Genomic DNA, 13,664 nt, shown 5'->3' on the forward strand with positions numbered 1-13,664 from the left:
GAGCCTAGCGGGAGTTCAGTAGCCTAGCTATTAAATACCTGCCTACACCATTGGGACAGACCACATTTCTCCTTCCTATTTCATTTTTGTATTTTTCCAACATCACCTACAGGACTGTGATGGTATATGAGAGATTTCATGGGTGAAATTAAGAGATTTAGAATATAGGAAATTTTTTAAAATGAAATTTGATATTAATTTCTTCATTGTTGTTATTGTTAGATGCCATCGAGTCGGTACCGACTCATAGTGACCCCATGCACAGTAGAATGAAACACTGCCCAATCTCATTACTGTTGCCATGCTTGAGTCCATCGATGCTGCCACTTGACCAATCCGTCTTATTGGGTTCTTCCTCTTTTTCTCTGACCCTTCACCTTACCAAACATGATATCTTTCTCCAGCGACTGGTCCCTCCTGACAATATGTCCAAAGTATGAAAGACAAAGTTTGGCCATCCTGGTCTCTAAAGAGCACTCTGGCAACACTTCTTCCAAAGCAGAATCTCCTCCTCCAACACCATAACTCAAAAGCATCAATTCTTCTAAGGTCTTCCTTATTCACTGTCCAGCTTTCGCATGCATATGAGGTTATTGAAAATACCATGGCTTGGGTCAGGCACACCTTAGTCCTCAAGCTGACATCTTTGCTCTTCAACACTTTAAAAAGGTCTTGTGCAACAGATTTGCCTAATGCAATACGTCGCTTGATTACTTGACTGCTGCTTCCGTGAGTGTTAATAGTTGATCCAAGAAGAATGAAGTCCTTGACAACTTCAATCTTTTCTCCGTTGATAAGAATGTTGCTTATTGGTCAAGTGATGAGGAATTTCTTCATGGTGTATAGAACTTCATTCAATAAGCTAAATCCTTTGCAGAGCAATCTTTTCCCTTTTGGGTGTTCCCTGAACTCTTAATTTTGCTTCACTGTCTTTGGCCCACATTCTTCTGCAAGTTCTTCCAGCTTTGTCATATAACTAATAATTAAATTGTTGGAAAGCCTTATCCCTATCCACAGGAATGAGTTTCACCCCAACATTCATCCTTTCATTTTAAGCAGTATTCTCTCACCACCAGTTTTTATAAACATCCCTCTGATTATTTAAATGTCTTTAAGCTAATAATTAAGGAGCTGTGGTAATATAGTGGTTATGAATTGGGCTACGAACCACAAGGTCAGCAGTTTGACACTACTAGCTGTTCCGTGAGAGAAAGATGAGGCTTTCTGATCCCATAAAGACACACAGCCTCAGAAACACTGCACAGGATCGCTATAATTTCGAAGTGACTCCACGGTACATAACCACCACCACCACCAAACTAATAATTGATTCAGAGTCTTATAAATCTCCCATGTACAAGCATGAATTTTCAGACTCAGTGTAGTCTATATTGATGAGAAGGGCAAAACATTATTTTTTTCATTGTTGTAACTGAAATATTATCTCACAACAATGTTAATATTTTGCATCACAAGGCAGAACACTGTCAATTTTTGTCTACATTCTCCCTTTCAATTTGCCTTCATTGCTCATAAAAATAAGCAGCAGTCTTAACAACTATCCATATACTTTCCAGTAGCCTCATACTAGCTATTTTGAAAGAACATGCATAAAGCCTATGGGAACAATGACTAATTTATTCTAGTAATGCATGTCAGAATGCACAGAAAACAGCATGCACTTTAAAATTATATTCCTTGAATATTGCTGTTTTTTTTTTTGAGAGTAAAGCAGATAGAAGATAGCATAAGATAATTTTCATCCACATCAGCAAGGGTGATGTGTATGGCACCAATTTAAATGATATCTTCTCCATTTATCATGACGTTACATATTTGTCCAGTTGTGAGAATTTTTGTTTTCATTATGTCAGGTATAATTCGTAATGAAAGTTTAGTATTTGATTGTTATCAAGTAAGGATTTCATGTCCTCACGTTCAGCTTTGGTGATGCTACTGAAGAAGCATTGAGCTGCTGACAGAAAATCCTATGTAGGATTGCTTTAAGTCAGAATGGACTCAGTGATAGTGGGAATGGGCTTACTTTCAACAGGGCCGTGTCATGTGCATAGCACACACTGTAAATGATGGCATATTCTTTATATAGTCCAGCTTCTTGAATTAGTCATTCAGCATACAGATTGAATATTGTTCCGACTCATAGTGACCCAGTATTGAGTTTCCAAGGAGTGAACCACTTACCATGCAGTTCAAACCCACCGTGAGATCAAGTGCTTATCCTACAGAGACACACCAGGATGAAATAGTATAAAGTTCAGTTAACTTGGTGTATTGCTGTTGTTAAGTGCCACTGAGAGTTGGACCCTGCATAGGGTTTCTAAGGAGCGGTTGGTGAGTTTCAACTACCAACCTTGTGGTTCAAACCAACTATGCAGGTCAGTGCTTTATCCTACAGCACCACATCACAACTTGGTACATTCCAGGGTAATATTTGTGATGTTTCTTTATAAGTATTAGGCTGAGGTTCTGTTGTTGTTAAATGCCCTTGACTGCGTTCCAATTTACAGTGACCCTGTGTAAAATTTCTGAGACTTTAGATATTCCTGGGAGCAAAAAGCCTTATCATTCTCCTGTGGAAAGGCTAGCAGGTTCAAGTTATGGAACTTGTGGTTTGAAGTCCAGTGTTTATCTTATGGGGCCAACGTGCTCCCAGGCTGAGTATGGGAAGACTTTCAAGTAAATTTATTAAGTTGTACTTCATAAATCCTCTCATTAACTTATAAATAATTTTGCCTATGGGAAATTAAGATTGTTGTTAAGTGCGATTGAGTCAGTTCCGACTGTATAGGGTTTCTAAGCAGTGGTTGGCTGGTTTGAACCACCAGCCTAATTAATGTCTGTCTACTTTCTCATCTCTGAGTACAAACAATTCGTTAGTAAATATAAGAATCCAATTAAAAATAAAAATGTGCTATTAGTTTTATTATTGATAAAGTGGGATTAGTAATGCAAGTGTATATCCTGTTTCTTTCCCTTTAAAACCTTGGACCCAGTACCTCTTGATTTGTTCTCCCCCTTCTGATGAAGGGGGAGTGAGACACTGATTTCTACCAGGTAGTTGCCAAGCAACGCAGAGGTAGCTGCGTAGATTTGAGGTCACAGATGAGATCATGGAAAATAAGCAGGCAATTCTGTTTGGCTATCCTCAGAACAGAATGTCCATCGATTTAATATCAAGGTCACACTGTACCCTCAGCCAAATGCATTCTCTAATCTATTTCTCATCACAAATTATGTCTAGCCACGTTATAGCTGAACAGAACAGGCTACAAAATGAACACTCAGGAAGGACAGTGTTAAAAAATGGCAAATAAAATATTGCTGAACAAAATTAAACTGCATATGAGTATCTGAATATGGATTTTTCATTAAATCTGTAGAAAGAATACAAACTTCTCTTACTATTAGGGTACCCTACATTTGTAACTCCCTAATGGCACTGTCAGCAGTTGAAACTCACCAATTGTTCGTTGGAAACCCTATAGAGGGTTGCTATGAGTCAGAACTGACTCAATGGCACTTAATAACAACAAAGTGGCCTGCTAATCTCAAGGTTGTTGTTGTTAGGTGCCATCGAGTTGGTACCAACTCATAGTGACCTTATGCACAGCAGAACGAAATACTGCCCGAGCCTAGTCCAACGTCACTACTGTTGCCATGCTTGATTCCATCGATGATACCACTTGGCCAATCCATCTCATTGGGGGTCTTCCTCTTTTACTCTGACCCTCCGCCTTACCAAAAATGATATTCTTCTCCAGCAACTGGTCCCTCCTGACAATATGTCCAAAGTATGAGAGATGAAGTTTGGACATCTTGGCCTCCAAGGAGCACTCTGGCTGCACTTCTTCCAAAACTGATCTATTGGTTCTTTTGGCAGCCCTTGGCACTTTCAGTATTCTCCTTCAACACCATAACTCAAAAGCATCAATTCTTCTAAGGTCTTCCTTATTCACTAGCCAGCTTTCACATGCATATGAGGTTATTGAAAATACCATGGCTTGGGTCAGGCGCACCTTAGTCCTCAAGCTGACATCTTTGCTCTTCAACACTTTAAAAAGGCCTTCTGCAGCAGATTTGCCTAATGCAATACGTCATTTGATTTCTTGACTGCTGCCTCTGTGAATGTTAATAGTTGATCCAAGAAAAATGAAGTTCTTGTCAACTTCAGTCTTTTCTCTGTTGATAAGAATGTTGTTTATTGGTCCAGTGGTGAGGAGTTTTGTTTTCTTTACAATGAGATGTAATCCATACTGAAGGCTGTGCTCTTTGGTCTTCATCAGTAAATGTTTTAAGTCCTCTTCACTTTCAGCAAGCAAGGTTGTATCATCTGCATATCGCAGGTTGTTAATGAGTCTTCCTCCAATTCTGATGCCACATTTTTCTTCATAGAGCCCAGCTTCTCAGATTATTTGCTCAGCATACAGGTTGAATAAGTATGGTGAAAGAATACAACCTTGTCACACACCTTTCTTAATTTGAAACCACTCAGTGTTCCCATGTTCTGTTCGAACAACAGCCTCTTGGTAGGTAGTTCAAATACACTAACGGTTACTTGGAAATACTATACAGGGTTGCTATGAGTTGGAACAAATTTGATGACACTTAACAAAAACAATAAATGGCAAAAAAAATAAATAAATAAAGATGAGCTACTAATGGAAAATTTGGCAGTTGGAACTCACCCATAGGTCTGGTGATCTGTTTCTGAAAAGTCACAGCTATGAAGATCTTATGATCACAGCTATCTAATCTACCATTGACCATAAGGCTGGTAGAGGGCCAGGGAGTGTTTTATTTTGTTATGCGTGGGGTTGCCATGAGTCAGGACCAGCTGGAGGGCAGCTAACAACAATAAACAATGTTAATGGCATTGCATTCTCCCAGACCCAAAATCTCTTTTACTATACAACACACTACCCAGTGTTGCCTATCTCCTACAGCTAGGGCTAAACTGTTAGGTTAGGGGTTTGTCATTTAGCTATTGCCCACTTAGGTGGATTTCAGACAAAGTTAGTTTATATCATGTGTTCAAAGGTGGCAACTTAAGGAAATCTATAAAGATTTAATACTGAAATGTTAATAGGCAAAACCATGATGTTTAAGACGTTTTTTGTACTATCCTATGCTTGTGTCTAAGGCCATTTGACTCACAGGGCTCTGGCTAGTAGAATAAGACCATTTTGTTTTTTAGAAAATGGAAAATTCCAAATAGCACTGGGTGGTGCAAGAGTGGAGATAAAGTCTAAGTGCTAAGTGAGATGGTGGGAAATTCTTGATATGATTCCCCAAGAATTCTGGAAAACAGATTCCTTTTCTAATTCAGCGGTGTCTGCTCAGGAATGTGCTCAGATCAGATAACATGAACTACAGAATCTAAGCAAAATTGGTGAGGATTTCACATATGCCTGAGTCTACTGGGTATTCTAGTCAATAATCATATTGTGAATTTGTATAATGCTCACACTGACAAGATGTATCTGGGCCAGTTGGTAGTAAATATATTAATGATCTAGCCTTATGGGCTATTATTAGTCTGGGTCTAAAAGGTTGGAATCGACTCAAGAGCACTTAACAACAACAACTAAGAGAGTCAGTGTTTATTTCAGAGGCTCTGGAAAGGGAGACACAATAGAGAGGTGGAAACTAACAGCTTCAGAACTGTACAGATTCAGAGGCGGATATGTCCTAAGCCAATTGCTTCACATTTTGATATTTTATGTGCAAAAGGTTTCTATGATTTTATAGAAATATTTTTTTGACTTACCCTTGTATATCCTGACTATGCCATTCATCTTCTATGCCATTAAAATAAATCAATCCTGTAAATTGCTTGTGACCTTGATTAATGTTTCAGATATAACATTTGCAATTAGCTGGCACCAAACAAGTAAAGGGAAGAATTGTGTTTTATTTCTTGACTAATTCAGGAATGATTTCATGCCAAGAGGTAAAAAATGCCATCAATTCTATTATCATCACTCATTTGCCAGTCCTTCTTCTGCTCCTATCCCCATTTTTTTAACCAGATAAATTGGTCCACAGTTAAGAGATCTGCAATCTCAAAATCAATATTCCGGAGTTGGAAGAGAACTTAGAAGCACTCTAGTACACTAAAGCCATCTTCCTTTAATATCCTTTATATCTCCTCTCCTAAGAGGGAAACACTTTCTCCAGTAAGAGATGATGCACAAGTATGGGAATCTTATTTCATGATTCTACCTGACAGACTTTCTCAGGCAGCTATCATATGCATACATTCAGTTGAAAGTCAATTTGGTGTAGAAGAAATGATGAAATTGGTTGAAATCACTACTTCGTAACTATTAAAATAATAACGGAATCAGGTAAAAAATATCCACAGATGCTAAACTTGTTGTTGTTGTTGCTGTCAGATAGTGTCAAGTTGGCTTCCACTCATAGCGACCCTATGTACAACAGAACAAAGCACTGCCTTCCAAATTGTTATTTAAGCCCACTGAGTCAGTCTATCTTGTTGGGGGTCTTCCTCTTTTTTCTTGACCCTCTACTTTACCAAACATGATATTCTTCTCCAGGAAATGATCCCTCCCCATAACAAGTCTAAAGTATGTGAAATGAAGTATCACCATCCTTGCTTTTAAGGAGCATTCTGACTTCACTTCTTCAAGTACATATTTGTTCTTCTGGCAGTCTGTGGTAATTTCAATATTCTTCACTAACAACAGAAATCAAACACATCAATTTTTCTTTGATACTCCTATTCATTGCACAGCTTTCACATGCATATAAGACAATGCCATAGCTTGTGTCTAACGTCCCTTAACTCTCAAAATGACATCTTTGCTCTTTCACGCTTTAAAAAAGTTTTTTTGCAGCAGAGTTTTTCAATGCAATAACATCGTGTGACTTCTAGACAACCACTTCCATGAGCATAGATTGTGGAGTCAAGTAAAATGAAATCCTTGACAACGTCAATCTTTTCTCTATTTATTGTGATATTGTTTATTAGTTCAGTTGTGAGAAATTTTGTTTTCTTTACATTAAGTTGCAAACCATACTCAAAACTGAACTTTTTGATCTTTATTAGTGACTGCTTTAAGTTATCTTAGCTTTTAGCAAGCAAGGTTGTGTCATTTGCAGATCACAGGTTATTAATTAGTCTTCCTCCAATCCAGAAACCATGAAAACTAGCAGGTAAAATATTGAGGTGCCATATAATGTTTATATAATATCAAAATACCCCCTCACAAAAGTATTATTAATTGTTGTTGTTGTTGTTAAGTGTTGTTGAGTTGGTTCCGACCCATAGCGACCCTGTACAAGATTTCCAAGGCTGTAAATCTTCACGGGAGCAGAAAGCCTCATCTTTCTCCCGCAGAGTGGCTGGTAGTCTCAAACTGCTGACCTTAAGATTCGCAGCCCTATTCATAACCACTATGCTACCAGAATTAGGTAAGGTGAAATAGTGACTTTGCAGTTGAGGAACTTAACAGATACTACCTTAATCAAAATGATTAGTAATGGGATTAATTCATAGCAAGTGTCTCCTGTTATAATGTACAGAGAGAAACATAACATCATTTTTTGTTAATCCAGCCAATAAAGCATAACCTGAACCTAATCAGATGGAAGTATCAAATGAATTCAATTACAGCTACCTTCTACAAAATCGTGGTTGTGTGCTATTGAGTCAGTTCTGTATAGAGTTTCTGAGGCTGTAAATCTGTATGGAAGCAGGAAGGCTCATCTTTCTCTGTGGAGTGGCTGGTAGATTCAAGCTGCTGACCTTTTGGTTGGTTAGTAGTCCAGCTTTAAACCAGTACGTTTCTAGGGTTCCTTTTCTACAAAATACGAGGCCTAAATTCTTCCTATAATATTAATTACATGTAATACAAAGAATGACTCAGGAACTATTTTTTATAAAAGGAAATAAAAGAAAACTGACATCATACAAGATACAATCCTGGAATTTATTTTATTAAAGGCATTATTAGGAAAATTGGTGAAGTCTGAAGAAAATCTGCAAATTAGGTCCTTGTATTAATGTTTTTGTGTGTTTTTAGGAAACACACGTTAAGTAGGGTATGTAGGCAAAAGCAAGATTATGTCAACAATTCATTATATCAAAAACTTACTCTGGTTCAGAAAAAAAATCAGAGAAAGAAAGTAAGCCTAAATAATAAAATGTTACTATCTTGGAATCTACATAAATAGTATATACATGGATGTTTTGAACTATCTTTTAACTTTTCTATAAATTTGGAATTATTTCTAAATTATAAATAAATAAAAGATGATTTCTAGGGATGATTTATCAGAAGAAATCTATTTATAAAATGATTCCATTAGAAAAAAATATATATATATACATATATAAAGAGAGAGACATTTAAAAGTTTTTATATATTATATCCTTGTTATTGTTAAGTGCCATTGAGTCGATTTCAACCCATAGTAACTCATAGTATTTCCAAGGAGTGACTGGCGAGCTTGAATTGCTGACCTTGCAGTTCAAGCTGGCTTTGCAGTTCAGCATATTAACCCACAGCGCCACACCAGGACTCCATATTATATGCTAGGAACAATAAAAATTTGAACAGGTATAGCTCTTCTACAACAAAATGAGGGGTTATTTTTTATTCAGTACAATTATTTTGATGTTGATTTATCTGGAGAACAACCAGTTTGTAGCATCAAACTCATCCATAAATTTCTCAATTGACATTTTAAGTTTGTGAAGCAGAGAGAGAACTAAAGTGCAAATCAGAATACTTGAATTCTAGTTTTGTTTCTGCCATTTTTAATTAAAGAAATTTCTGAGTCCAAGCTAAAAAAAAAAAATACATTACCCAAATTCACTGCATAGAAACCCTGAGCCTTTAAATCTTTATGGGAGCAGCCAGAGTACAGGCATTAAGTTTTAAATCTAACTCTTAGATGGAAGGTGTGGAAGCTGGAAGAGAAAAGGAAGACTGGATCAGATAAAATTAGATGTTAATATATATTATAGAAAAATTATTAGAGAAGATCTGGAGAGTTTCTTAAACTTTATAAGTTGACAAGTATTAATTATTTTATACTATCACCCTCTTTGTTTTTTAGTGACAAAAGGTAAAATTTTTAAAGAAAAAGTGTGTGTGTGTTATCAAATATCAGAAAATTGGAGATTGTAAAACATCAACTGTCTACTTTACCATTTGTATGCCAAGATTCACAGTAGAAGGAAGAAAACATAGCTGTTTACGTTTAGAAAGATGAAATGCAATTAGTATGCACTCCTGGTCTAGAAGAAGAAAGAAAGAGGTGACTACATATCAAATCAAGTGATAGCAAAAATGTTTGAGTTTCCTATTTAGCAGAACATTTGAGATTATAATCACCTTGCTCTAATGGATAGTTACCAAATTGTTTGATGAGTACATTAAAAAGACAAAGTAAAACTGAACCTTTATTACATTTTATCCTTTAATAGTTAGCATGTTAATGTTTCAATCCAATCGCTTATCTGAAAAAAACCTTCAGTGTCTCTAAGGTTGCTTGAAATTAGATTAGTGTCTATTTGATTTCTTGCAGGAATGACTACCCATTTTTGTGTGTGCGGTGAAATGACAGTATCTCACATTAAAGATTCTTATACAGCAAACAAGAAAGCACTAATGTCTACCATCTCTTCTCATTGGAGCCCATTAAATTTTTTCTAGTAGCTCATTCCACAATCAATAGTGACATCTTACAGTTTTCACACAGGGAATGAATTTTCACAGGGAATGAATTTTCAAACACCTGCATTAATAGACAGAAATTTAAGTTATGGGAATGCAGATATTAAACTTGGCATTCTGAAGCATTCTGGTTTTCTTCTAAAATACAGTCTTATTTTGTCTATGTATATATCTATTTATATTTTACAGCATTATTTATTTCCTACTTATATCCAAATTGTGCTTAATATGACTTACAAGAAAATTCATAAACAACATATTAGTAAATGTAAAAAGAAGGGGAAAACAAAATGAGAAAAAGAGGAATAAAAATACATTAGTTATAAAATTCAACATTTTTATGAAATAAAATGTACATGTTTTCCTCAGCATCCTTGAATATAGAGTATAAAGGAAGCAAATCAATTTGTGTAAATTTTATTATGAGAAAGGAATAAACATTATATTCAATGAGTAGACAAAATTTATTATTGCTACCTTAGGCAGTGTGGTAGCTCTCCAGGATAAACACTGGTCTGGGAACAACAAGGTTGGTGATTCTAGTCCACCAGCTGCTCCTCAGAAGAAAAATGAGGTTATGAGTCAGGCTGCTAACCTCAAGGACAGCAGTTTGAAACGACCAGCGATTCCACCGGAGAAAGATAAGGCTTTCTCTTCCCTCTAGATGTACATGAATGCACTGAGAAACAAAGATTAGCAAATGCATTCTCTTAACTTTTTTAAAGATTTAAAGAACTGAGGAATCTGTTTTGGAGATGGTGGTATTGGGAGAGAATCCATACACAAGAGTCAATATAATGTCTGCTCAGTGACTATGGATTCTATTTCATGATAAAACAGGATGATATAAAAACAGATGCATACTTTAAAAGTTAGCAAGTGTAGGTAGTAAATCAATTAAGAGTAGATTTCCTCTCAATTGCCTTGGGATCTCCAGATGAAAATTTTTATTCAAAATCAGAATCAAACTGTATCCAGCAAAGCTTAAGGTTTTCTTATTTTTTTCTCCAGTGCAAAGTTTCTCTTGGAAAATATATTCCTCAATGCTAATTTTACATCCTTATTTCTCAGACTATAGATCAGTGGATTCAACATGGGGGCTACCAGATTATTCAGTATCTGCATTATAGCACCAAGCATGGGGCTGGGATTGGGCTGTAGGTAGATGATGATGACTGGCCCATAAGCACAAAAGATGGCTGTAATGTGGGCGCTGCAGGTGGAGAGGGCTCTATGTCTGCCCTTGGCTGAGTGGATTTTTGAAATTGAAATCCCAATGCGAGTGTAGGAGACAAGGATAAGGAAAAAGCAAACAAGAGACAAAAGACCAACATTGGTAAAGCCTACCCTTTGAACTAGAGATGTATCTTCACAGGCTAGCAATAAGACTGCAGGGATGTCACAGAAGTAGTACCTTACCTCATTAGAGCCACAATAGGGTAACTGGAAGATGAGGGAAGTTAGAATGATAGCATGGACACAGCCACCCACCCAAGTCACAATGGCCAAGACAGAACAAACTCTGTAGTTCATGATGACCATATATCTCAAAGGTTTACATATAGCCACAAAGCGGTCATAGGCCATCACAGTATATAGAAAACACTCGGTGCACCCCAAGAAGTGATAGAAGAAGAGTTGGGACACACAGCCCTGAAAAGAGATAATCTGATTTGGTCCTGAGAGATACAATAGCATCTTGGGAGCAGTGGTTGAGGAGAAACCCATGTCAAACACTGAGAGGTTACCCAAGAAAAAATACATAGGAGAGTGAAGCAGAGGGGAAGAGAGGATGGTTGTAAGGATGAGCACATTCCCCAAGAGGGTACATAAATATAATGATGAGAAGAGGAAAAAAAGTACTGTCTCAAGTCCCTTTGTCTCAGGGATTCCCAGCAGGATGAATTCAGTCACCATTGTGTGATTTCTCATTTTTATGGAAGAATCACCTCTTGGCTATCTGTAGAAAAATGTTTGTGATTAAATTCAGTATGTATTTAAATGATCTATGTTTAGATCAATGAAATGGGAAAGTGACAAGTTCTCTCATAAGATTAAAAAATTTTAATATAAACATTTGAATCAGAAAAGTACTTCCTGATGCCTGTCTTGATCTGCCTCTCTCTCCATACTGGATCTCTCTCTGCTGTGCAGTCTAATGGCAGAGATTTTACAGTAACACTCTCATCCCAAAGATACACATTATCAAAAATCTTCAAAATATGAGAATATTCAGTCTCGACCATATATCTTCATGTACACAAATGCTACTTTGGAATTCTGAAGGAAAAAGTATAATGACTCAATATCATTATTAAAAAGTCTTATTCCAGTTTCTTGTAGTCATCTGGAAATGTGTCTATATTAACTACCCTAGAATCATTTATGATCACATAGGTCATACATACAAAATAATATCTTTCTCATATTCTCCACCATGCTATGAGGATCAACAATGAAAAACTAGACAAAAGAAGGGTAGTAGATAATGCTTAATGAATAGAAAATTAGATTCACAGGGTCCATATGCTCTGGAGTACCCCAAATTGAGTACACATAAGTAACTGGTTGCCTTCCTCTAAGTCTCCACAGCATGTAATTGTCTAACCAGGTCCAGGTTAAGCAATACTCTAATTTTATAGCACCAGAAAACACAGTGGCAGGGAGAGTAGAGAGCCTCTCAATGTCCATATTTTGAGATAGTCTGGCATCTATTTCTACTGGTTTTATTTTGTCCAGTAAGATCTTTAGCTATAGATGAACCATGAATGCTACTGTCTAAGACCTTATCTATATCCATATCTGTTGTTGTTATTGTAAGTGGAGGGGGAGAGTGAGAACAAGAGAACAAAATTTGAGCACTTACATGGAAAACAGGGAACATACAAGCCTGATGCTACTGAGTGATATTTTTCTTTCCTTTCCCCCAAGTCCCCATCAGCCTGTATTCCACAGGAAGATATACTTAATCCTTCTCTTTTTCAATCACTTTCAAATAGAATCTCACAAATCCAAATCTGCTTAAGCTCCCTTACAATAATTTCCTCTCCAACCCCAGGAAATACAGCCTTCCCCAAACACAGGGGATTTTAAATAACCTTGGTCTTCCTTTGGGTATTAATCCCTCATGTCAGAGACCTTACTGAGCAAGAGAACAATTAACTCCTTAGTGTAACTGAACTTTAGAAAGGAGAAACAAAAAGAGAGGGACTGAGAGAGAACATGATTAAAGAAAATGATTTTATAATATTGCCTTTTTTGAAATTACTTCAGTAGATGAGTTATTTTTAAAAATTAATTTGGCATACATACACATATTTGTTATATAATTTTACATTCCCTAATTTCTCAGGGGTATGTGTTGTCTTTATAAATAAATTACTATTTTACTACACTGTGCTTCTTAATGTTGACTTATTGCAAGCAATAGTAACTGAAGTAGCTCAGAGAATTAAATAAATTGATGAAAAATTAGACCCATGAAAGGGTGAGAAATAGGATATCTCCAGAGATCTCAGCAATAGGAATTTATGTCTCAGGGCACTGCCATCAGACGATTCAGACTCATCTGTCTTTTGTTTCTGTGTGCTTCATCTTTTGATTCAAATCTGATTCTCTTGGCTGAGTAATATGCTTATTTCTGTGACCAGGAGAAAGGGGGAAGAAAGAGACTGAGTGACCAAATATAAATTTAAGCCATCACTTTAAGTATCTGTCTTGGTATCTGTTAAAGTTTCCAAGTAAACATTTTTTTGTATTGTTTAGATGGAAGTGGCTTACAAACTGTTTTCATGAGGGCATTAATTCATTTGTTTATTTATGGATATATGCATTAATTTAACCAAAAAATACTGAGTACAAATTATTTGCAATGAGAGAAAAAAAAAAAAAAAAGTCCCTCTGCTCAAAAAACTGAGCCCATCAGGAAGGAAAAAAAAA

At 36.4% G+C, this 13,664-nt stretch overlaps 1 protein-coding gene across 1 annotated transcript; it reads right to left on the reverse strand.

The window, feature by feature from the left end:
* Positions 1-10,709: 10,709 nt before the first annotated feature.
* Positions 10,710-11,660, reverse strand: LOC102819558 (putative olfactory receptor 10D4-like). The gene has a single exon (XM_006871026.1). It carries the CDS (start codon positions 11,655-11,657, stop codon positions 10,710-10,712), a length of 948 nt encoding a protein of 315 aa, XP_006871088.1. The 5' UTR covers positions 11,658-11,660.
* Positions 11,661-13,664: the final 2,004 nt, after the last annotated feature.

The sequence above is a fragment of the Chrysochloris asiatica genome, unplaced genomic scaffold, assembly GCF_000296735.1.
Source record: "Chrysochloris asiatica unplaced genomic scaffold, ChrAsi1.0 scaffold00158, whole genome shotgun sequence".
Taxonomy (NCBI): Eukaryota; Metazoa; Chordata; class Mammalia; order Afrosoricida; family Chrysochloridae; genus Chrysochloris; species Chrysochloris asiatica.